Source organism: Ischnura elegans, chromosome 3 (genome assembly GCF_921293095.1).
Source record: "Ischnura elegans chromosome 3, ioIscEleg1.1, whole genome shotgun sequence".
NCBI lineage: Eukaryota > Metazoa > Arthropoda > Insecta > Odonata > Coenagrionidae > Ischnura > Ischnura elegans.
Genome location: NC_060248.1, coordinates 66,369,882 through 66,396,312, shown reverse-complemented (window position 1 = coordinate 66,396,312; position 26,431 = coordinate 66,369,882). Strand labels below are relative to the sequence as shown.

Sequence of the window (26,431 nt, the reverse complement as noted above, 5' to 3'; positions counted from 1 at the left end):
TAGGAAGGATGAAAGTAAACTTAATACATAAAATCAATCAATGGGAATCAATAAATGGAATAAATATAATACCTAGGTTCTCAGCAAAAGTTACAATTCTTCTACTTTTAGCCTTTTATTAGTAAATTAAAAAATTGCAATTGATGTCACCCGCTTCTAAATTTTGTGACTTTACCGTGAACGATCAGAAATGAAGCGTAGTGATGCAAATAACATTCGCCACATACATGCATTGGTTGGAGCAGTGAGTGCCAATGCTCGTAAAACTCCTTTCTATGAGATATATAAGAACGCCAATGTCTGTGAGCAATTTCTCATGATTTAGGCGATAGGTGGGAAACCATAAATTTTCATTTGCCTAACTCTCACATTTGGCAATTAAAATGGTAACAGAGGCAATTTTTTTCCATAGAGTCAGCATTTTATTTAATTAAAAATCTCTCTTTTAGATTGTTTTTCTGAAAGATAGAGAACCAAAAAAATACAAAATAATAAAGATTTAAGACATATTATTGACTCTATACTGATTTAAAAACAAGGGGAAAAGTAACACACAATGTCTGAGAGTAGCTGTGAGGTAAAAAATGGCAAAATAATTCCTGGTACCTCATATTATCTTATGATAGCGGTATTTTTCCTTAGACAGTGAAAATGCATCAACAGGGTGCTACTCTTAAAAACATAAGTTCTCAAAACAGTATGAATTACAACAATAATATATCTATATACATAACTGTTATAAGTTTTAGTTACCTCAGGCTCAACAATAGGTACAATACGGTTTGCTTGACAGATTGAAGCATAGCGAGCCAATACATTAGCATTTTCCAAAATAGCCTGGTATGAAGGAGTATTCTTCTTAATTTTCAGCACACAGCGCCACTTAGCAAAATGGCAGCCATCCTTCTTGTACTGTTCACAACGCTGAGCCAGGTTGTCAAGGCCTAGAATAAAAGTCCTGATTAATACCATAGGAAGAATTAATTTCCAAGACTTAAATAATAAATAAATGACAAGTATCAAAGCTTCATGGTAAATATGAAATTCCTATATTGTTATTTTGTCCATTATAAACGGTATGACCAAACAATAACTCAAGAACAACTTCAACATCTGTGAATGAATCTTCAAGGCTTGGTGCAGTTTTTGAATGAAAAACATTGGCAATATTATTTTCAATGATTTTTTTAAATAGCAACAGCAATTTTAAATATTTTGAGGCAAGACTAGAAATCAAGGAAATGCTTCACAAATAGCTATCAAGTTATAGATGCAGTAACATTTATAGACACCCCTTGATTAAAAAAAAAAAAAAAAATGAATCACAGCAACTGAATCAGTGATTTAGAGTAGCAGTTTAAAGGCAAAACAAGCCAAAACTAATATGCTATACAAAGTTTCAAACAATTATGATTAAAATATCTGTGATAGGATGTTAACTCTATGATCACACAAATTTTTAAAATCAAAGTAAAAATTGTGCAGATATTTTATTTAGATTTCTGTAAGAGCTGGCTCACCAGAAGCTTTCTATGCAGTCTAAAAAATATTCCCATTTGACACCTAACATGCTATGTTCATAGAGGGTAAAATACTAGGGCAAAATTTGGATTTAAAGCCAAGCATAAAGAGTGTTCAAAACGACTGTCTTTGGAGCCTGACGACATTCATATTCCAGCTATGCCGTTAGAGGAAAGATAATTTCATAGCATATCAAGTTTTTAAAGACAGCCACTAGGACACCTCAAGCAGATACTTGGTAGAAAGAAGAATTTCTATACTGAAACTACATTATGAGCCAAAAAAATCTTTAGTTACCCTGAGTGGTGCACTCATCCTCAGCACCAAACAAAGGAACAACACCAGTATCCACTTTGATTCCGGGGATGATGCCACGCTCTTCCAAAAGCTTCACAAATGGAGTTCCATCATCGGCTTTTTGGTAAACAGTTTCATGGAAAAGGATAACTCCAGAGATATTTTCTCCTACACATTTATCTGCTGAGAAGAGGAGCTGAAAAAATTAAAGGTAGAAATAATAATGGAAAGTATTACAAAAATGGTTATGAATGAAATAAAATGAATTACTGCTCATGCATAGATATGACATTAACCTATTTCACAAGATTTTTTTTGCACTCAAGTGATGAAGAGCCTCCTGTAAACTATACATGCCATATAAGCCATTTGGAATAACAGTCAAAATCGAAGTACTGGAATGAATCCCCAATTCTGCCAGAGTTTAAAAATATAACTATTGTATTTTCTATAATCTGGCAGCGAGTAAAATTAAAACAAATTCCACATCACTTGGGATATTGTAATTACTGAATCTTTAAGGGGAATTACTAAAGTAATATGCAAAAGGCTTAAGTTTATATTGAAGGTGTAGCTAATGTTGGAGATAAAATCAAGTACCCACCAGACATTAAGTTCACTTCCATTCATTAATCTATTTGTTGATGCTTACTTTCAAATGATAAACACTGAATTACACTTCGTTAATAACAACTCAATAATAAAAATGAATGGCAATACAAATGAAAATCAGTCTAACACAATAAAATATATGTACATTCATTTCACAAGCACAAAGCTTTCAACATTGTTCTCCAACAGTGGATGATGAAAAATGCACATAGAACTCATCTATGATTAAGTTTTGGTAAAGCTAACGTTTTGGACTGGGTGAATGTATTTATGTGGCTCTGGTTAAACTTCTCCAATCAATTTTTTTATTGTCCAAAAACATATAAAAACATCCATTCTACTTTAAAATATTTGAATAACTGATCTCGTTTTATTTAATTTGTTAAGATAAAATTTCATATTTTTCCATTGCAAATGAGTATAATAACTCCAGTATTACATAGTGTTCCTGGAAAAAATTCCACTAGTTCCTAAGTCATGTTCTTTGAGTTTGATTAATGTTTTTGGAACGACTGACTGTCTAATGCTCAAATCATTTAAATTTTTGATAAAGACTGAAATTAACTGTTTCCAGATTTTGTGAATAATAGAAAAATGAAAACAACTCTTGATTCTTTGCCTTGTATCAGACTTTCTCTCTCAATCTTGTTTTAAGTGGCATTCGTCAAAGCCACATCGCAGACAAGTTGAGTGTTACTTGCATTTCTGTGTTCTTACTGATTCTCTGCAGGAATAGTTAACATAATTAACCTTTTTCTAATTACCTGACGATACAGTCTCCTATTTTCTTCCGTGTTCTCTACTCCAATGTCTGCAAATCTCTTGCCAATTGTAGCGGTGGATTCATCTGCTGCCAAAATACCCTTTCCAGGAGCAACAATCCTGTTAGCAATGGAGCGAAGTTCTTCCTGAAGCTCAGGGGGTGGGTAGTTGAAATAGGTAGTCATTGTTTCAGTTGAGGATGTGACGCTTAAAGAAACTGAAATGAAGACATATCCTGATGAGAAAAAGACATCAATGACACTCCTCTCCATTAATATTATGAACAAAGAAATTTATTCGAGGAAAAGAGACAATTAAGGAGGCACCATTTCAGAGCTTACATAAATAGAATATATAAAATGAAAAAGGCCTAAATTTTTAACCTTCAAAAAAATATTCATCAACCCCTATAGCAGCCTTTAATTGTGAAAGAATACATAACCAATACATCAAAAAGGAGAGACATAAAACATTTCGAGAGGAAATTATCACCTAAAATCTTATATTCATCAAGGAAAGAAATTAATATTGTTTTGGGAACTAATTTAAGGAAATGATCATTTCATGTGAATTGCAAAAATGATATCCCCTTAGTTCCCCAAGTTTTCAGATGAAAAATTGCTACAAGTTAAAAGAAATCAACACCCCAAGAATAAATGGAGGAAAATAATGCTTGAAAACTTATTATCACATTAAAAAATGCACCTATTTGTAAAACTGTGCCTTTGAATCTTTATTTCTAATTTCAGTCTCATAATTGGAGTAGAACAATGTTTTTCATGATCGAGTAACATCTAAATTAACTATTTCGGGCATATTTGAGTTAATTATTTCATAATTTTCTAAATAACATTTAAAAATTGTAGGAAATTACCTTGGTCGATATAATGAATTAAATAAAAACTATGCTTTACATCAAACAACTATGCTTAAAAATCATGTATGTATAATAATTATGAGGAGAAATAGAAAAAATACTCAAATAAACAAAAAAATTAATATTCAACTTACAGAAATATTTCCCAAGTAATCATGGTTTTAGGGTGTCAAAGTTTTGGCAATTAAATATTCCATTAAAAAAAATCAAATGCACATACAAAAATTTGTAACCGTAATGAATCATCTTTTGATCAATTGAGGGAACCATAATGGACACAACATTTAAATATGTAACACATGTTATCGACAAACGCTGGGCTGACGGCATTAACCACTAAAGCAAAAGCACTAATCATGTTATTAACTAAATAAGCACAAAAACCAATTCACATAAAGGCGCAATTACCTGCATTGAGGGTACTAAAGGGGTATTACTACTGTAGTACTACCGGTAGTCCAGTGGCATAACTATGGGGGGGGGGATGAGGGGGACAGATCCCCCCAAAGCCTCAGAGAAATAAAAATTATATTCAAAACAATTGCCTAGTTTTGACTTCTAGTAAATTTTAACATACCCTTTTCAATAAAACCCAAATTTTAAGTGCTAAAATTATGTAAAATGTATTTGCAGGCATGTCATTTTTCCAAAAAGGTGGGGTGGTGGATGGGAGGTCGAACTTCGCCCATGCCCTCTCATCCCCCAGAAGATATTCCTAGCTACGCCACTGCGGAGGTCCGTACCACTCCTTCACGACTGGCGTGATCTCCTTTAAATGTTATTATGTGCGCTTTGTGATAACAGATTTTTGTAGTTCTAAGACAGCATTTGTCCAGAGTCAATAGCAACTTTCGAAAGCTCGGTTGAAAATAGCATAATTAACTTCTGAAAAAGATAATCACGGAACATTTCGAATGTTGGAGCTTGTCGTTCCGGACCGCTGCTTTTACTGTCAAGGGATAACCGATTTTCAAGGACAGCTCAAGTAAATGCACAATTGACTAATAGAATAAAAAATTAGTGATTTTAGTTATTCATACTGTGTCCCGTTGGGAATAAAACCGTAATACAGCCTTCATCGTACTCATCACATACCTGAGGAAACCTCGAGCGACGCGTCGCAACGTTTATCTACCGTGGGACAAGTTGAGCGAATGCTATGGCGAATGGTGGAGCGCCAGCGTTCAGTCGTGGGGAAGGAAACGCGCCCCTTCTCAGAAAAACGAGGAGGGAACTTCAGATGACGACACACCACCGTAAGTTATCAACAAGCTCACCTTCCGAGAAAGCAAAATTTCGACTTTATGCACGAAAATATTTAAAAATACGCTCGGAAACAGCTTAAATTGTGCGTCCAGTGGACTAAATACAAGCGTTTACCATGCGATTAGGTGACCAAGGTTGCAGCAACAAGAAATTATGTTACTAGAACAGCCTTCATAAGGCTTACGAAATCTGCGTAAGAGTTTCACGAGTACACAACGGAGCATATATCGCCGCGGGAGGATACGCCCGCATGGGAAGGAGGATTGAAGTAACAAAAATGGTCCCCTAGAAGGATTTAGGTATTACAATGGCATATTTTGCTAAATTTTCTCTTCGGAAAACTTTGAGGAACTTCGAGCGAAAGGAGAGTGAACTCTGCATATGGTATTGCAAAATAATAACCTCTATCTAATTTGATGTGCAACCTCCATTTAATTTTATGAGTAACTTGACAATGTATATTTTACTGCAAAAATTTAATGTTTGACGAGGGGTTAGATGGAAGATGGGACCTCCTAGTCCCAATCTCAGCCAATAAAGACGAATTATTATTTCATTATTATTACTATAATGTAACGTAATTCAAACATAAGAATGAGAAGCAATTTACAAGCAAGACAAAGTGACGTATAGTTGATATTTTCGTCAATTCAAAGGATAAAATTAACTTATCACATTTGATACATTTGGTAAATATAAGTTGCGGTAACCTGCGCACGTAAGCTAGACAGTATTAAACTATGAACTAGCATCAGAACAGGTATTATCTTCATGACATGATGCTGGTTCACTAGAGGAACATATGAAAGTTTTTTTTATTTAAAAATCATATCACGAGCATTCTGACAAACTTATTTTTATTCGGAAATGCATCGTCTAAAATAGTTTCGTACCTACACACTGAGGGGAACAGAGGAAGTGGAGAAGATAGAGTTCTAACATGCAACAACTAATGATCAGGGGAGATAGGATCTCCTTAGTATGCATAAGGTCAGCAGCTTACCTCAATAATAATGACGGCAAGACAAAAATACGAACTGGAATAATGGACTCCACACCCTTATAACTCTGTTATATATAGAAATTTTAATGAAAGGGCATTTACGGCTTCAAAAACTTGGAGTGGCAAATAAAAATTTTACGACTTTCATCATTAACGCACACGAAGAGGTCATCTGAGCAAAGGTAGACTGACCCCTTACAATACGTAAGATCATTAGATGAGAGGCTGAAAATAACGGCAATTTAAGAACCAATTCAAGTAATGCTAACGACAACGATAAACCCTAATAGACCAGATGTTCTTTAGAATCACATATTTCAACGATATCCATACAACGACATCGAAAAGTTTCGGAGGATAAACGCACTTATGTTAATTAATTAATTAATTATATTAATTTATATTTATTTAATAAATTTTGATTGATAATTTGATAAAATTGAAATAAAATTTAAAAAATTGATATTTAAATAATGTAAGATAATTTTGTTTAATTGCTCCAAAAATTTAAACAATTTCAAAATATACTGGTGGCATCAAAAGTCAGTTCAAATAAATCCTTACGAGTTAATTTGTGTTATATTGAGTAAATTTTGACGCAAGGTATAGGTTATCATTAATGAAGCTAATGGAATCGCACTCAAATGATAAAAGGCAATTGCGTATTTTACAACAATATTGATAGCTATATCAATAAAAAACGCATATATTAACGTCAAGACCTCTACTGATACGTGGAAGCGAGGAAAATTTAAAAAATACTGTATGGAGTCATTGTTTCCAGAGAGCTGGTTGAGGGGTTTGGCTATATGTATTTCAGACTAATACTATTATTTCAGGCAATACTCGATTACGCTGGATGAAATTTTAAGGTATGAGCATAAAGATGATATTACGCCAAAAAAAATTTAACGCGACAATTTTCTGATCACAAACGCAGGAATAGGAATGACTCCTCGGCAGTTCGAGATTTACGATTTGAATTTCTTCAAATTTTTATTTTCAAAAGTGAAAATAGCATTTCATTATTCACGTCGTTGATTTTGTTGATCCTTAAACATAATACGAGCGGCATCTTTCAAATCAAAATCATTTATTAAAAAAACATTAACCATGCTTTGAAAAAAAACGAAAAACAGCAGAGAGGGAAACTTATTCAACACTGGACACATTAAGAAATGTACGGGATACAATCGATACGCTTAAAGATGATAGAAGGAGATGTATCTGGCTAACACATATCCTTTCCATATGCTTCCAAAGCTGACCACGTTTTTCAAGTGTAAACCCATGTCATTGCAGAGTTACGGCTCCAAAAAGTGAAAATCGTGCATGGAGTACGAGAGGTATTCTGTAAGCACACTTGTTGCAAATCGACCAAGTGTAGGTGATATTTATGAATAAATGATACATAATTACAGCGATATATTCTCTAATTATATTGAGAATTTTCCTATAACTCAAATAGCGAAAAAATTCTAAGAAATCATGGGCACATTTTTATTTCTTCCCATTTTTAACAAAATTGCAACATATTGACTCTGTGTGCTTAGTCTTCTAAACGGGATTTTATCAGCATAATAACAGCTATTACTCTTAAATTCATTCTTTTGATATTCTAAGAGACTGAACCTGTGTCGTTAAAGTAATAGAGTAAGTATTACTTCTTTATTTAGATGAATTCATACATTCGCAAAAGACTTAGCGCTGTTTCTTTCGATAAAGCTCATCCCGATGATTCGAAAGAGAGGGAACTGAATTCGTTTAAAAAAGGTGATTGTAACAGTAGTGGGATTTTGAGGTAGTTGGAGGTCTCTGTGACTGACCTTGACATGGAAAGAGCAGCCTTGCATCCAAACGACATAACCGAACAATGCAATAACGAACTATTTCTTCAACGTAGAGAGTGCATTGTCCAAAACTAGGACATAGCGGTCAGAGGTTTCCGACGCGGGGGAGGTATTAATTTGAAATAAGAAACAAGCCTATCAATCCTATGCACTCGACAGTCGAGCGCGAACTTAAGCTTAAATATTTATTTTTTGTTCGACGAATTTAAACTTATCTAAAATTTAGAAGCAGAGACAGGATCCCCAGAGGAGGATCGGTCACAAATCCACACATGGGGCCGACATTCTAGGAAGAACGGTGGAGTTTATGTACTCTACGCGTACTTCAACAGAAATCACTCTTAGTAATACTGCCTCTTTAAATAGCTACGAAATTCCACCAAGTATCGACCAAAATTGTTAATATCTCTATCAGATAGTCTTCAAATATTAATCTGCGTTTACTTCTCATGTTGAAAGATGAAAAATCTGCTAATATTGCTTTTGCGTACCTGCCAACACTTACAGGGAAGGCAACGAGTATTTCTACAGGGTATTAGGATTGGAGAAAGTGCGAAACGCCGGTAGTCAACAAAAAAAAGCGTCTGTATGCATCGGCAATAAACTTTTTCTCACGCTTACCAGCGTTGTCCGCCTGAGAGTCTGTTAGAGATTTTCTAGCTGCCTTCAAGACTTCAGGTGGTATTTGTCCCTTGTAGTAAAAAGCTCTTTCAGTCGATGGGCCATCATTCGGAGGAGTAAACCTTCTCGGCATTTTCTTCCAAATACCTTTCGTAACTCGCTTGTTAGCATAAATAACTGAAACCATAGAGGTAAGGCTTCCTATATAATTATAACGACCACGGAGACAGAGGATCGAATTGTTGCATGTTTTTTCCACGGTTGCAGTCGGTCGCGACCATTGAGGTTGGCTTCATCACCCCCGCTGACTTTAAAATCCATGTGATGGTTTAACTGCAGTGAAATGCATTACCTGCAACTTCATCAAGTGATGTAACAGCATAGCATAACCCCACCTTTTTACATCCACGCTCGCGACGTCAGTGCCCACAACGTTACATTTCTATTAGGACAATATAGTCATTCCTATCATCTTCCGCGGAATTAGAATTAGAATAAAGATGTCTACAAAAAAATATTCCATTAAAGGATTCGAAGTTAATCAAAAATAACATTAAAAATAATCAATAAGAATTAATAATAGACTGTATACTATATATAATTAAAAGCAAAAAAGGACTATCCGAATAAAGAAGTAGCCATTGAATGCGAAAGGAAAGGAAAAAATCGTCGTAGGCTATCAGACCATACCGCGCCAGACCTGCAGCATGCTATTCTGTATAGCTAACCCCATATGCTACATCGGGAGATGAAAGGAAAGTTCAACCATGGCATCAGGGGCGTAGGTTAGGGATTTAGGTTAGGGTAGGGACAAGGTTAGGGGTCGGAACTCCCCTCTGAGGAAAATAATAACATTTATATCAACAGAAATCACATTTTGTGCTATTTTGGCACATAAAATTACAAAATTGATGGGTCGTCGGGAAGCTGTTTCGCTTAAACATGGAGCAGAATAAAGTTGTCTTATGGGTTAATATTTTTCTGCTAAGATTAATTGGTTTGGGATGGAGGCACGATCCCATTGCGCCCTATCTGACTACGCCACTGCATGGGATGCACACACATTATTCCCAGTTAGTAACCACCAATCTTACGAGAGATGCCTTGAGTTAAACTAGGAAAAACTAAGATAAAGCAAGATTGACAACGCGGAGCAAAAACTTAGCGGAGGACTGCGTAACTCATGAAATTAGTATTATTTTCCGAGAAATTATAGGTGTAATTAATATTTAACTGGACCAAATTATCTCTTCGTAAATACGTTAATAGAAAACTTTTTATATTCTTACGCGTGGGTTGTTTCGATCAATCTACGGGAACATTTTATAATGTTTCACTAACACTACTGCTGCAATCTCGGGCAAGAATCCTCCAACAACAAAAAATTCATTTATGACTTGTTCAGTTCGCAACAATTCAGGGAACCGCCACGCCCTTAAATATTCACTGACAGATTCTAACTCGAATTCTTTCCGGTCAATCCTTTCAAACCATAGGAAAAAATCCCCAGAATTTGGAAGTAATAAAACGCGAATTGGTAGGAAAAATAAAGTTTTAGTACTTGGGATGTCTGAATTACAGAACTTTGACTATGACTCCGAGCTGAAAATAAATATTTATGAAAAAAATTACAAAACACCATTCGGCGATTCAACTGAAAATTTGATTCCGTTCCAAAGAAAGTTTCAGACGTCAGCCTTTTTCCGATACTCCGTACATACCAAGCAAATTTGAGAGATAAGGCACGATTTCTAACCTTCACCGACACGAAGCTCACGGTGGAGTGATTCATACCAAGATAAGATCATATCCTCACCTCAGCTATGGGGAAAATCGGAATCTCCCAGAGCAACGTTCAGAGTCTGAGCAGTCATTAAGTTTGCATTGAGGTCCACACCTCAGATAAAAGAAGGCCATTGCACACATATGGAAGCATCAATAAAAATTAAAGCTACTAAAATTTTAACGAAGCTTGAATAGATGAATGCTTTAGGTTTTCAGATCATTTTTCTTCCTAAAACTCAACTTCATCCACGCCAGACCTCACTCTCGGAAGATTATACGCATTAGCCAAACAAATTATCACCAAGATTACAAAAGTATTCAGAGAAACAAGACTTCGCAACACCAACGAGAGGCAGGAGAAATTAAGATTCTAACTTTCAAAATATAGACAAAAGTTTAAGGTCCACGGATATACTAGCATACAGGAACATCTGCAAATGCTGATGTAAAGAAACGAACGTTCAGACAAATAAACGACTCCCTACAATAATTTCACATGGAAATTCAGCCAATGCGAATCAGTCTCAGACTTTTCAAGCACCACAGACTGAACCTTAGGTCGGACATCGATTAAAGCAAATATTCATGTTGCATAACTAAAACTTACGAGACCACCCACGAATAATTGCTTGAAGAACTAACTTATGTCAATATCAGGAAAACTAAGTAATAAGCAGCAGTAGCAATCGAAATGAAAAAAAGATATTCTCCGCTCTTTCATTTTTTTCATGCTAAATTTGTCATGCCAAACTGATTCCCGACCTTCCAGAGCAGGCTTAACTAACTCCAGTTTTAAAATATTGAGCAATCTAATTATATTGATGAAGACAAGCCTAACTTCGTGTAAGAATGGTGCTCAAATTCAATAAAGGAAACCTTTGCAAATTATTTTATTCTTTTGCAGTAACTTCTTTCCTCTAGCGGATTTTTTTCCAGGTGAAGTCGAGCTTTTCTTTGATGAATTGGACAAATAAGTGACGTTCGTCACCCGTTAACAACATTTCCCTCTGTCTTGATGGACGACTACCACCTCCCGCAGGCTAATTAAAACAGCTCAATATATACATATCACTGGTAGATAATCATGAAATCAGTTCGGAGTCCATAGATGAAATTACACAACCAACCAGAACTAAATGCTAACAATTATCAACAATAAAAACGCAGTCGTGAAGTTTTTTTTACATGGCGAGATAAATAATAACCCATCACTGGCCACCACAATCCGATCATCTAGCAAATTACAAATATGCAGCGCTTACATTAATAATTATCGGGTTTGCAGAGAATACATATGGCGGGTAATTAAATAAAAAGCTAACGAAACAACCAGTCAGTATAATTATAACCTCAAAAGGGACGAGAATATTAAAAATCCCCAGAGAGTTTTCTACTCCTGGATTAACAAATTGGGGACAGCAGCCGGCCCATCGAAAATTTGAAAATTTTGAGATAGAAAATCTTCAGCTTGCAGACACAAAATGCATACAGTGTAGTCTGAATTAAGCATTAATGATGATATGATGACCCTTTCAGTAAATTTTACCAGACACGCAAGAATTATTTTCTTAATTATAGGAACAGCAATTTCCCGACAGTAGGACACTAAATGAAAAATTTGAATTAACATCCACATACTTATAGTTAATATAAAGGCATTGAATTATTATTAATATAACAAGAAATACCGCAAAAATCCGTCGCAATATACCTTAAAAGTAGACTTACAAACCCCACAGACGTAAAGATTAAAAACAAAAACTTATAAACAAGTATACGCATCCGGCTTTCGATGCCATCACAGCCATCGGCGGAGAGTATGAGAGAAACATATAGGATTTCCTCTCTGATTTAACGTCTGCCTGAACCTAGTAAAAGAAAAGTACCTATAATAAGGGGTCGCTATAAGAGGATATCTTTCATGGGAAATATAAGTGGAACCTAAACGTCCCAAATGCCAGAATTTTGGAAGGAAAAGAAATTAAAGAAAATGGTTGAGAAATCCTAGAAATGCAACGCAACCCAAGGGCAACCCATTACATGCAGGGTCACGATCTATAGTCTCACCTGGATGACAGTTTACCTCAGGAGGTAACGGCCAAATCGATATGAAAGGTTTTTACATTCCGAAATAGATTCTTATTCAAACCTTAATATAACCGCTATTACCACAATATTCATCATAACCGCTATTACCACAATATTAAGAAACCCGGATATCAAGGATTCGCTGACCATCAAAAATAAACTAACAAACAGAGGGGGAACTTACGTAAAATTTAAACTTTATGATAATATTTTACTTTTATACCAGAAACTTAAGAAAATTGCGCAGAAATAAGTAAGTAGCCAAGGAACAATTACCAGCTTCTTCTTGATGAAAACAGCCGAAGTAAAAGATCTTCCAGGCCACGCTTCATGTCTTTCTCGTGCAAAAATTTAGATCGGGTTGGCATAAAATATGAATTTTCATCTGACAATCACAAGCAATTTTATATAATCGATCGAAAATTAATCCTAGACGTAAAACAGTGTGTCAATAGAAAAAAACGCCGATAACCTGCCCCTCACAGAGCATATAACCCAATTGAGGCCTGCCACGAAGACTTCCTCACCACCAGTCAGAAACAAACAAAAACATACGCCCAGAATCAATACCAGACGAAATAAATTCAGATTATTATACGCACACTGGCATATTCTAGCTTTGAAGCAAGCTACAAAAGAAAAAAGCTGTACTTCCGCCACATCTAGAATTGACAAATATACGATAACTTCGGAACATGACGTATCACGCCAAATAATACTGGACAATAAGGGTAGAGAAACGGAAGGAGTAAACATGGCTGCTTAACGAATGAATGAAGATTGGATTTCGGACAAAAGTATCCCTTCTACGTGAAAGCTACAAGGAACCGTGGCTAATGAAGGTGCGGAGAATGAGATAACACGATTAAATGAAGTTAAAGCTTCAGGAAGCAAAAGAAAGGCTAGGTCGTCATTCGGTAGGGCTTCCATCCAGACACACAGCTCAATGTACCAAGGGTCCTCCCCATGTACTTGATGCAACACTTCTGGGGCTACTGAAATATAATCAGGCTAGGAAAGTTACCATACTATCATACGCTAGACTCCTGGATAGAATGCAACCATGGATTGAACTGCGACTGGGATAAAAAAAAACAGCGACAAACTACGCTACCATTTGCTCTGTGAGCCCGCTGGCATATTAAGATCTTTTGAACCGGATATGAACCCCGGAAACATGAAACATGTTGACTCACCAAAACATAATCGCTGCCTTTGGCGCCGAAAATGAAACCTCCATCACGCCGCCCTCGCATCATAATAGCCACCAGCTCCTCGAAAATCGAAAAAATCAAAGACGCACGTATCCCTTCTTCAATTTCCACCACGAATCATTCCCTCCCTCCCTTCTGGAGGACGAAGGGAGGGAGGGACAGTCTGGCCGAGTCCTTTCCCAGATAAATAAACTCACTGGAATACTTTCACGGTGAGACGAAACACGAGTTGAAGAAAAAAAAGATTAAAGAGTGTACAGGGACCGGTTCCTCTTCCAGGGGCTACTGACTTGTTCCGCGATCCTGGCGACCCAGGCGACTCTTTGATACTGATTCCCTTCGCGCCAGGGACCGTCACCCTTCCCCTCTACTTCCCCTATCGTCTCCTGCCGGCCCCTCCCCTGGCGAGCTCCGCTATCCGCGCCGTACCCTGACTCTGCATTGCAGCAGCGAGCCCGCTCACTGCAGCAGTCCCCCAGCAGGGAAAGGGGAAGGGGGAGACGCGGAGGGACGGAGGGTACGGTCGGCGCGGGCGGGAAGTGGCGCGGGATTGGAGACGGGGATCGAACGGTTAAAAGCGGTCATTTATCCGTCGGGAAACGGTTTCGGATGATAATTACAGTTCTAGAGAGGGCGCTCATGGGAGGCGTGGACCATTGCCTCACGTGAGAGGGGCGTCGAGAGGCGATTGGGAATGGCTCACCATGCGGGGGAGACCGGGAAAGGCGAGCTAACGATATCCGACGCACCCTTAAAATATGACGGTAAGACAGTCTCTTGCAGAGAATAATATGAAACATTTAAGATGACGAGAAAACCATTATTTACCAAACCATCAAAAGTGGTCGCAATAAAAAAAAAATATCTTACCCATGAAAAACACCGAAAAGGGAGGGCCCACTGATTGAGCGGTTGAAATTTATGGGGGAGGAATAGTGAAATATTAGTGAGAGGAGCGGAAATTTCAGTGGACATTAAAATAACTTATTTCATAAAAACAACAGGTAATACGGATGAAGATAGACACCTGCTATTAATATATTTAAAATATGAATGTAATGAATCGAAACAAAATATATAATTAGGTAGTATCAGTCCCACATCAAAGTTGACATAACTAAGAAATTTATTACCTCTAAATTTCCACCCAAAAGATTCTTTTTAGGTAAAAATCTTAAGATAAGTCAAAAGGTTTTGGAGGGTGGGGGTCGCCCCGTGAAGCTGAAGAGGTAGGCAAGCCCTTAGTAAATCGTGGATGTATAACTTCAGAAAAAATGAACAATATCTGAAAGTATATAATGTCATAAATAGTATCCTTTCATTGGTTATTGCCGAACACTAATCTTTTCAAAATGACAGGTGTTAACTGATTATAATGAACGAGATTATTCAGTACACGAGAAGATACCCAGATCCTTCAGATTTAGCTTAATCGACTATAAACATTGATATGGACTAATATATTTTTACAGCTTTAAAAGGCTTCATTCCAGAGACAAAAAGAGATCAGCTTTGAGATAGAATTAGTTGATGAATTATATTCTGTCTATTTCTGCCTCCACTGCAACGTTAGCTCCTGTTGCCACCGAGAATAATAAAATAATGAAAACATCAAACGGATACAAGTCTACAAAAGCAAATTCACGTCAAAGTCATCCGATTAGTTCAAGAAACCATTCAAAGCAGTCTATCACAGGCATGGCCATTAATATTTCTTCCAAATTACTTCCGCATATATTTAACAATCAGAAATGAAGTTTCGATGATGATGTCTTTAATATTTGAAAATAACTATTACTACAAAAACTATTCGCATCACTTAATCTGTGACCTAAGTTCTGGGCCCACAGGGAGTATATTAAGTCGCTTTCACTGAAGAAGTTCCTTTTTATTTCCTATATTTCATTATTTGACAAAAAAATCCAAAATATTTATGAACATCAATTCATATGGGCCATTTAAAATCTACACGGATGTCATAAAACAGTCCAACACTATTGAATCGAGGGGTCAATTCCGCTTCCAACCACCTCGTGGAAAGAGGCCCGTAAGTGAAACCATCTCCGCAGAGAATTTACGCATACAATTGATTTCATCACAATGCAGGCAAAGGGACGGAGAAAAGTAGGGGTGGATCATGGGAATGAGAGAGGGAGCGAGGTTGAGAGGGAAAAAGCAACCAAATAAGATGAGAACCAGGGGTAGAGAACGGGCACATGGAGACGTTCATGAACATAGTAAAAAATTCATTTATAAGCAGAATGAATGAAATTATGGCTAACAATACTGCTTTATTGTAATGCATCAAGCAGTGTTTATACTAGGAACGAAGGAGAATGAACAATTCAACGAAGGCGGTGAAAATGGTCAGACGGAAAAAATGACACCGCATAAGCCACAGGGAAGAAATTTGAAAAATCAGACGCAAAATGTAAGACGATTAACGAAGAAGTTGAAAGACGATTTTACGACAAAGGGAAAATTATAGACGTAAGAAAAGGGTTTCGAACGGAAAAATATACATCTAACTTCACATTGAGTTGTAACAAAATATGCGCAAAAAAGGAAAACTTCATACGTAAAATATTCCACTAGGGTAATCATAGGAAACTACTTCCCAAACAGTTTTGTCAGGGCACAGATAGTTTTAACGGAAAAGACATCGTCCCGCCGCCGCTAATTCCAAATTATTAAAAAAAAATGAAAAAATATCATCCATGGGAAGTCCTGGAATCGGACTTCCACATTAAATTTCTGCTTAAGGACATCTATGCTCAAAGACAGGCTTGAATTTCCTGACAGAAGGATATTCTTTCTCATGATTTGAACCTCTTTCTATTTTCTGTACGGACACAACCTCTCATTGACACCGTTTTGTGAGCAATTGTTATCTTACACGGGCAAAGGGTTATTGGCTGACCTAAATCCTCGAGTTGTAAAGTTTTAAAAAGAGGCATTGTAGGCCCTGGCGATGTGTAGTTCTTTCATAGTCAACGGAGCCGCGGAGTGACATCGATACATTCGAAGGGAGCATTTGACCCCCGTTGCTTCGGTGACCGGCTTGACGGCGGGGCACTGCCCGTCGCCTTCGACGCAGGACTGAAACGACCTCAGGGAAAGCGAGGACACGAGAGGAGCGAGAGACTAGAGCGCGGGACAGAGGGCAGAGGGGGTCAAAGCGAAGATTATAGCACAGTCACCAGAGCCCACACGTCATCACTTTCGATAACCGAGGAGGCATAATAAATGCCTCCTTACGTAACAGCCAGTGTGGTCTATAGTACTGTAAAATACTGCTGGGATGTCCTTCGACTCGTTAAGTCACGCAATCACGAGAGGAGGTCACGTACGCTCGTCAATAGACAAGGATTCCTTATTACCATTATTTCCAATAAAATATATTAAAAATTAAAACCTCGCAATTGAGTAATTTTTGAAATACTCATGTAAGAATGAAATCAAATATTTGAATAGGTTTGAGTGAAAGTGATTAGACGGAAAAAAATTAAGCTCCTAAGATTTTCATTGATCATCTGAACCAGATTCAGATCATTATCTTCTGATTTTAACGGAAAACATGGACCTCCTAAAATAACCGTTATAATTAATTTGTCATTTTCGCCATCGAGAAATCTTTTTCAGGCGTACAGTTTTCGTTGAAGAGTATATTTTATGGTATGATCAAGGAAACTGACGGGGCAATATTCCGCCCATTGAATTCCCACAATCCGTTTCAACGCATAAGCATCATAGTCACGAGAACATATTGCCATGGATAATAAAGTCTTCGAAAAATAAAGTGAGATAAAAAAGGAGCGGAATAATGATGCCGGGTTACTATAATTTTCATAAACTTCAATGGCCTGATGGTTACGCGCGTTCCTCATATACATGCACCCGAAGCAGGATAGCAATATTTACAATCGCAAAACTTTTAGGTCTATGATTGATAGCGGATGCTGTTACGCCAATAAGGATTGGCAATGTTAAAAATTATTCAGGGATAACAGGGAAGAGAATGACATTATAATTCACCGACTTTTTATTTTTACGGATTTCCCCATTTCTTATCAGTACTTAAAATGTCATGGAAATTATTTGTACATCATTTGCATTGCGCCATGAGGGAAGGGTAGGTAAGGGTAGGTAAGGGAGGGTCGGTATTAGACTGCTCTTTACGAAAGGCGCCAAGGGGACCACGGCTTAGCGTCTCATTCCACGTACGGAGTGTAGTCCTTGAAATGCTGTCCACAAAGCACTCAAGCAGGGATCGGGCAGTCCCTGAAAATTCTCGGCCAGGATTTGAACCCGAACCCACGGGGTGGGAAGCCAACACACCAACCCGACCCCCATCAACATTGAAGGCGGACGACGTTGCTGAGCGAAGGTGACGGAAGATTTCGTTTTTAACCAAAGCTTGCCTTTTTATACTAAAGAACAAAAAGTCATCGACAACTACGAAAGATCACCATTAAACAAACCGGCATTTGTGATCGTGACTGGCCTAGGCCTTCATCTCAAACCAAAGAAACATTGGCTTCAAAAGTGCTCTAAACGAAAAAAAGAATTCCATGGGGAAAAATACAAGGCCTCGCAATAATTAAGCCTAATTAACCCACAATTATTGGCTTCCGCCATTATGTGATTCCGTAAGAGGGATGTATGTCAACAAAGTGTACCAAGAAGAAATCGTACCACCAAGATCTGATGACTCAGGGCTTGACTTTCTAATGGAAGAGTGAAAACATTCAGAAAATAGACATCAGTGGGCCGACTTAACTTCCGGGCTTAGCAGCACCTCTACTCTTCTGGGAAGCCGATGTCGGCCAAGCAAACCTAAATGCGGCGAAGTTTCCACTACGAGGCAAAAGATAGACAGTCGCGAAAGTCCAACGAAGAGACTTGGGGAAGGTCCGGTGAGAGCAATGCTTATCAGCCGTTGCAACATTGCGAAACTGCTGGGAGAATGCCTTCGACAAAAGAAGAAAGGATGGCTACGCGTGTCGTAGCACGCATGCATTTAGTAAATAAAACGTTGAAATACATCCGAGGCAATATCCGACCCTTGGTCTGCATAACATTTTAAATCGTGAATGATTTCTCAATCAGTGATGACTTTATTTGCCAAATAAATGACAGCAGATATGATAATAAAAATAACATTTTGGAATACAGAGTCTTAGTATAGAGTAAGTATCGTCAACGTTAAAAAAAAAATAGACGCAGCCGAAAGTAAATTCCCGATCACAATGAAACGAACTAAGAGCAAAGCTAGAAATAAAATTGGATCGAACAACTTGCGTGTAAACAGCGTTTCACAGAAGCTTAAGGAAAACTTTTCAACTACTCTTTTTTTTTAAACATTCAAAGCATGAAACGACACAGCATTTATAAATCTTTTTCCCCTATCAGTGAAATCGAAATAACTGAAATTCATTGCAATATTCTGACTGTTTGTCGTCCAAAAATCTTACGGCTATCACCGAACCAACACGTAAAGTATAGAGGAAAATAAAAGACTCATTCCTAAGTACATAGTCTTCAGAACAATTTATTTGGCGACAGATGTGTGTCCCGAAATATACCGACTCTAAATAAACACGGCGGTAGTAAAAAAAAAGTGTCCACACACGCTTTCGTCATAACTTTCACTTTGCATGTACGCAGACAGCTACAATTATAGCCGTCTCCGTATATTCAATACCTGGGTTGGCAGTGATTCCCTTTCGAATTACTGCCAATTCCTCAAAATCCTCATTGTGCATAGTTGCGCACGAATGCCGACCAAACCCAGATTTCATAATTTGATGACGGGGGAGTAAACCCCCAGTCATCAAGACGTGGCAATGATAAGAAAACTACGCAGTTGTATCATCCCAATATTCCTGACTAATGAAAGGATGAAGAGGATAAATCTCCCACTCCTAATGGGAAAAATAACGGCAGATAAGAATGAACAATACGATTAGAATTTGCATGTTTCCCATGGGATGATTTCACACCGTTAACATAAGGCCATCAAATAAGTATGCAAAAGCGCAAAAAAATCGGACATGACATGAAGTATAATTGGTAAGGATTGCTGCAACTAGAATAACTACTTTCGTGTCTGAATGTTTTATGAGCCCATTGAAATAAATCGTCATGAGGCAATACGGAAAGGGAAAAGCGTCACGGCTGGCCTCAGATAGGAGTGAAGACCTTGCCTCGGTCACTTCTCCCAACCAAGCAGCAGAAATCAATAAACGCCCAAAAACCACTGCGAACCGAAGGGGAGCTTAAAATCTCTAAGCATTGAATGCGAAACTCACGGTTCTCAACAATTACATACAAATTATAATAAAAATTCCGTAAAAATAATAAAACAATGACAATATGTGGCACAAAGTTACTTTAGTAGCGAAAAACTATAAGGTATCAACACAAATTAACTCCACACTTTTGAAACGCGTGTACAAACCCAAGTGATCAAGATCTTTGGCAAAAGAGTTATGTGACCAGGCTTAATCGATACTTCAACATGACGATATTAGATGCCAGACAAGTTTCGACCATCAGTCCCGGTCACAATGTCACCCATAAATCCAGATGTAACCGCCACGTTTTATCCAACACCATTAATCCACAACATGAATTTTTAATGCTATGAATTTCTCATGAATCTCATTTGTTCGCATGAACGGCACCCAAGTAAGAAATTGATAACGAAGAGATGCCGACTTCATTCGACACAATGCTGGCAAATGACGATTTGTTTGCAGGATTAAAGATGATAAACTGCGTGGTAAAGAAAGCTAACTCGATAATTATCTTGAGTAGATCATATAGAAAAATGTTCCGAGTAGGAAATAATAATTGACAGAAACGACATCTTTGACCTCTATTCGATACGCAATCGAACAAGCCCACGGAGCCTATCGCATATTACCGCTCATCATCAAGCAGAACATGCAAGACCGAGATACATACCTAACGCAAGAATTACTTCATACACAGAATATGAGAATTCTTTCTTTCGTATACCAGCCAAAAATTCATAAGGACGTATAAATGCGTTACGTACAATACTGCACAGTTATAATTTCACGTCAAAATGAGAATGAATGAGTAATTATGAGCGAAAACGTCGCGTTAGGGATACAAAAAAAAATATAAAAATGCTGAAAATCAGACAAAAAAAAAATATTAAAACTGATAAAATGAACCAAAAAAAATATAAAATGAGCAAACACGCATTGTATGCGACAAAAAAAAATGATAAAAATAATAAAAGCTCAAAAATAATTATTGTAAAAATTGTAATGTCATTTTGGGGCCATTAAGGGCCGTTCCCGGCTTCCGATGCCGTTAGTTTGTAGTCTTTTTAATTTTTAGAGTGCTTTTGCACGCGCTCACTAGAAGCCTGTCTTTCTAATTCTCCTTCACTTACACTGGAAAGGTTACACTGGTCCCTATACACTTGTTGAGTCAAATTCCCTTTTTACGCACTTGCGTAAATTCACCACAGCCGGAGAGGTGGTATATATACGCACCGGAGGTTGGACGAATCAAGGGTATAAAAGCCCGTTAAAATTGAGGATCGTCGTCGTCGTCGTCGCGTTAGGGATATCATTCAAATCATAAACCGAAAATAGCCCATTGAATTTTCAATGAAAATGAAACTTTGATATCTAATTACAAAACCAACCGGAATGCGTAAAACTAAATAACTAAGAAACACAATATTTCGTTTTTGATTATAGAATACATGAACCCGAGAGGATTATTAACTTCTTCCCGCACCACATAGTTCCAAGTTTCATTTAAACCTAGATAACGCATTAGGCAACTGTTCCGATTAACTGCCTCCCATCACGTTTCTCTTTCTTGATTGACACGCACACCTAAAATCGATTAAACGTATAAATTACTATAGTAGCGAAAAACCATAACGTATCAGTACCAATTAACTCCACACTTTAGAAACGCGTGTACAAACCCCAGTGATCAAGACCTACGACAAAAGGATAATGTGACAAGGCTTCATCGATATCCTACAAGTTTAAAAAAAAATCTCATTTCATGGCGACAAAACGAGAATCTGAAACCTTGAGCTTCACCAAGGACAACGCGTTTTCATTCATTTACTCGGAGAGATCCCATTCATAGCCGAGAGAGCTGTAAATAGATGCTCAAGAATCTAAAGGTTGACGGCCTCTTAAATGCCAAGAGCAAACCCTTTCAATTTCTCATGTGCCCTTTACACAAAAACTGAAGGAAAACGCCATTTGCATCAAACTATGAATTCTTGAGAGATGAAATATAATTGAAAAATGCTTAGAAGATCCGACGGAAAATTTTGTCAAAAAACGTTCGAGTTAGGAATTGAGGGAATATTTAATAAAATAACCAGTCGAAATTATTCCTTTCGCCAAGGTTTAAAGATATAAACTATTTGTAACTGGGTGCATGACGGAAGAATAGAAAGCAGCAGCTAAAAATGGGTACAACGTAATATAATTATATTCGTTTTTTTTATTAAGTATTATTTAAATCAATGACGTGAATGAGGAGAAATGCGAAAACACGAAAATATTAGCTCAAACGATAATAAAGTGGAAAGCAGAGTAAAACCGTTCTCAAGATCTCTTTCCGCTCAACTCGGATGCATCTTGTTTGTTAGGGCACCTTTATATCAAGGTGACCATAAAGTCGTCAAGTAATCATCCAGATTCCACGTGCACCAGTCCCATACATGAACGGTGGTTACCCCAGGTTTGAGTACACTGGCGGCGCGGCATATTTACGTACAGGAAACCCGATTATTGTGTCAGTTATTTATCCATATCACCTAGAGTTAATATCAAAATCTAAAAATTCAAATAGAGATAATGTTCTGTCCAAGTATACGCATTTTTGCCTAGGTTACCATTTTAGGAAGTTCGTCAAGATGTAGGTAGTAAAATATCAATTTCATCCGGAAAATTGCTCTTTAACCTAAGACGGATACAAAAGAAGATCAGACAACTCGCCTCCGTGAAGGGATAGATAGAACATGTCGAAGGTACTGATTTCTGGGACTCCTCTCATTAGCTCTTCATTAACAACCGCCATTAGCCACGGAGGATCCGCGAAGGTGGTTCAAAGGAATGTAATTGAGTAAGCGAAATCTTAATCAGAAGCCGTACATTGAAAATGCGAGAGCAAAGACTCCAAAAATATTTCACATCAGTTTGGTAGGCAATTTATGGCAAGGACACCAAGGTCACCGGGCGGTTACAAGGAGAACACGATTCCTTAATACAAAACGAAAACTTGCTCTTGAAAATAGCCAATACTAATAATAGCTAAAACTCTATCCAAATTTTAACAATAATGGGAAATAAAAGATCACCGAATTCAAATTGCGCCCCACACACGCAATATGTACAAAGAAAAAAGACAATGCTACACCAATAGACAAATCCGAGTTAAGCAATTGGTGAATGGGACATACAATACAAATAGAATCACCGCTATGCCATGCAAAAGTTCTGAATTATACATTATGAAAGTTAACTCATTGAGAAGGGGTGAGGATATCAATAAATGTTCGTTTACAGCAACATTGATGTAGTTCGAGGCATAGTTAACATCTTCACATTCATTCTTTTCACAAAAGCGAGGCAATCAAAATTTTTCACAAGAAGAAGAGTACACGCACCTATCAGAATCGACTGATTTGGACCCAGAGCAAATCACTCACGATATTATGAATGATCACAGCACTAAAAGGCCGGCTTTATACCCCTTAATAATGGACTGCTTTACAGATATGGTTCAGGAATATGAAGGAGACAACGTAGCGGACTTTTCTTCATTAAAAAGATAGCACGAGACAATACACTAATTCCTTAGCAAACAGTTAATCCTCACAATCGATAACAATCTTTCAGGAACCGCGGCAGGAAATCCACAGCACCGAATTACATATCAATCTTGATCACTATACAGTACCCACTACAGAAAATTACCCACTTCCAAAGAAATTCGGTGAATAATTTAATTATTCTTACTAATAAATAATCACACTAACTCGAGGACGTATCCGTGGTAGGGGGTGGCGGACGTAGTTGGGGGGCGACGAAATTTTCGCCCGACCTCGACAACTTTAACGGCAATAAGTTAAAAATTTTATTTACTTCACCCCCCACCACCTATACTTGTTGCCACATACTTGTTGTCCGACCTGAAAACCTGTGTGCCCCCATTGGCCAATTAACCCTGCACCAACTCCTAAGGGGGAAACTCATGTCAATGATTTCTCCACCTAATTTCGATACAATGGAAGACAGAAAATTTAGCTACTAACCAGAGACGAACTGACAATAGAACTGGGACATTTAAAAGCGGATTACAACGCATACGCGCCAAAAGAAGTTAACTTCATGGCTGCGGATTACTTCAGCGCAATAAAAGATTAAATTTATCCAGAATGTTGATATGCTTTCGAAAACTAAGAACAGCAGGGGATTCTGGAATGAAATCCGCAAAAACGTTCTATGCGACAAGGAAATTAAGAACCAATAGCGACGATCACTTCACATCACAGTAGAGGATTTAGGGCTGATCAAAACGATCTTTCCATCCGATGCTAAATGAGCCAAAATGAACTGATGACCGCCGATACAAATAAATCATTTAAAGATATTGTACATCGGAGAATAATTTACTTTTATTAGGCCGCTAAACCACAAAGCTCTCACCAAGAAAAGGGCACTCAAAACATCTCGATCGAAACCTTGAGTTTAAAACGCTTTTAAGACAAATGCGTGCGGTCCTCAAATGTTAACGTACTAACCGTATTTATAATATTCGCCGAAAAAATGGAGGTAAATGAAGAAACGATAGTCATCGGACTAGTTGGAGTAGTAAAAGGTCACGTAAAGGTCATTAATACTTCGATTAAATTCATCCACTACACCATTTAATCACTGGCGATATTTGTATAAAACATGGAGGCTAACTATAAGTTCCCTTAATTAAATTCGCTGGCGACTTCGAGCACAAGATCGAACAAGAATTCAATGCCTGCTTACCGAGGAGCAGATGAACCCGACCGACGTCGACGGAGACACACGGGGACTAGACCGGCTCAAACCATCGAGCATTCCGACAACCGCTACTTCCCTCCTCCGCCCAACCCACCCCACCGCCCCTCCATGAACCTTGCTCGTCCTCGAAACTCCTCGAAGGAGACGTGACGCCCCCCCCCCCCACTTACCCAATCCACAAAAACATTCCTTTTTTCCCCGACACCAAAAATACTTCACACACCAAACCTTGGACCGCCAACATTCAGCCGAAAGACCCCTACCCTGCCCCTACCGAATGGTCCCAAGACGACCTTAGAAAGTTCACCTTCAAGGGTCACCTTCAGAGGACCTTCCCTACATTTACACTCACAAAGGAATTTAGGGTCTGCCACAGAATTAGGGACGCGAATGAGGCACCTGCAAAAAGTAAGGATACCCCAGAAAATGGGTCGAATAGACGACCCACAACCCGCTTGTGGATGACCTTAAGCAGTGGGGCCATAAACGGACCAACTAGAATTGTTAATCAGCGGTGGCAGTCAGCCTTGTCATACAGCATTGCATTACGATGAAAGTAGAAATGAGGTAACTGTCCCATTCAATAATACCCTAGTCTCAAAAGACTAAACGACCTTCCATGACCCCTATGGTTCAATAATATTATTGAGGAGTCATTTATTTCACTTGTCCCTCGGTTCACAAACGCGAACGATGGGAAAGCAGCCACGAGCCCAAAGACAACAATAAACATTACGAAAGCCACCTGTTTTAACGTTTACAGCTCGGATATTGAAACTAGACACAATTCTCATCAAGCAATCATTGGAACCCAAATGATTTTTTTTCTGAAAATGAACGAAAAATAGAAGCATAAGACATTACGGGGAAATCTTAAAGAGTAAGGACTAGAAGATGTGTAATTCAAGAAACATGCAAGCCCTAGGTAGATGTTTCATCATTTTTCCGATAACTCATTTAAAAAAATCTGCCTTTTCGCATGAACGCTCTAGAATACTATATTATGCTATAAGTAAAAAATACTTTCAGAAAAAAGTTTTCCCCAAATGGCAACACAATCACCGCCTACGAAGGTAAGTAAATCACGTTTATTGCCACTTCATTGCAGTAAAATCAACGGAGGGCATATACATTACTGTGAGAGATAAGTCCATCATTAATTAAATGCATATTAAACCACGGTAAACTCTGCAAAGGGAAAGTTTTCTACCGTGTCTCTTCAACAAGTCAACGTACTATTAAAAGTTAGGGGTAAACGGCATGAATACAGGTTGATTGTACAGGATTTGGACCCTACATGCTAAATAAGAATAAATTTAACTCATCAAATTAAGGTATTACAACAACGTCAAGTTAAAATAATTTTGTTAAACTTACCCTTTACTTGGTGCTTTGAATTCGAGACGAGGGCCTCCCTGGTGATGTCAAGGGCAAAGAGGACGAGAGGAGTGGTACAACGGCGA

At 37.8% G+C, this 26,431-nt stretch overlaps 1 protein-coding gene across 4 annotated transcripts in view; it reads right to left on the bottom strand.

The window, feature by feature from the left end:
• The window catches only part of LOC124155971 (fructose-bisphosphate aldolase), a 30,380-nt gene extending 3,950 nt beyond the window's left edge, over positions 1–26,430 (bottom strand). Inside the window, exons 1-4 of one of the 4 annotated variants that reach the window (XM_046530214.1) lie at positions 26,346–26,430; positions 3,195–3,409; positions 1,819–2,014; positions 754–944 (exon numbers count right to left, since the gene is read on the bottom strand). In XM_046530214.1, the coding sequence (XP_046386170.1) occupies positions 754–944; positions 1,819–2,014; positions 3,195–3,377 (570 nt within the window). In that variant the 5' untranslated portion in view covers positions 3,378–3,409; positions 26,346–26,430. Of the gene's footprint in view, positions 1–753; positions 945–1,818; positions 2,015–3,194; positions 3,410–13,878; positions 14,187–24,953; positions 25,053–26,345 lie in introns of those variants that run through there. The other 3 variants (XM_046530215.1, XM_046530217.1, XM_046530213.1) reach the window with 3 other exon arrangements.
• Between the last annotated feature and the right edge of the window lies 1 nt (position 26,431).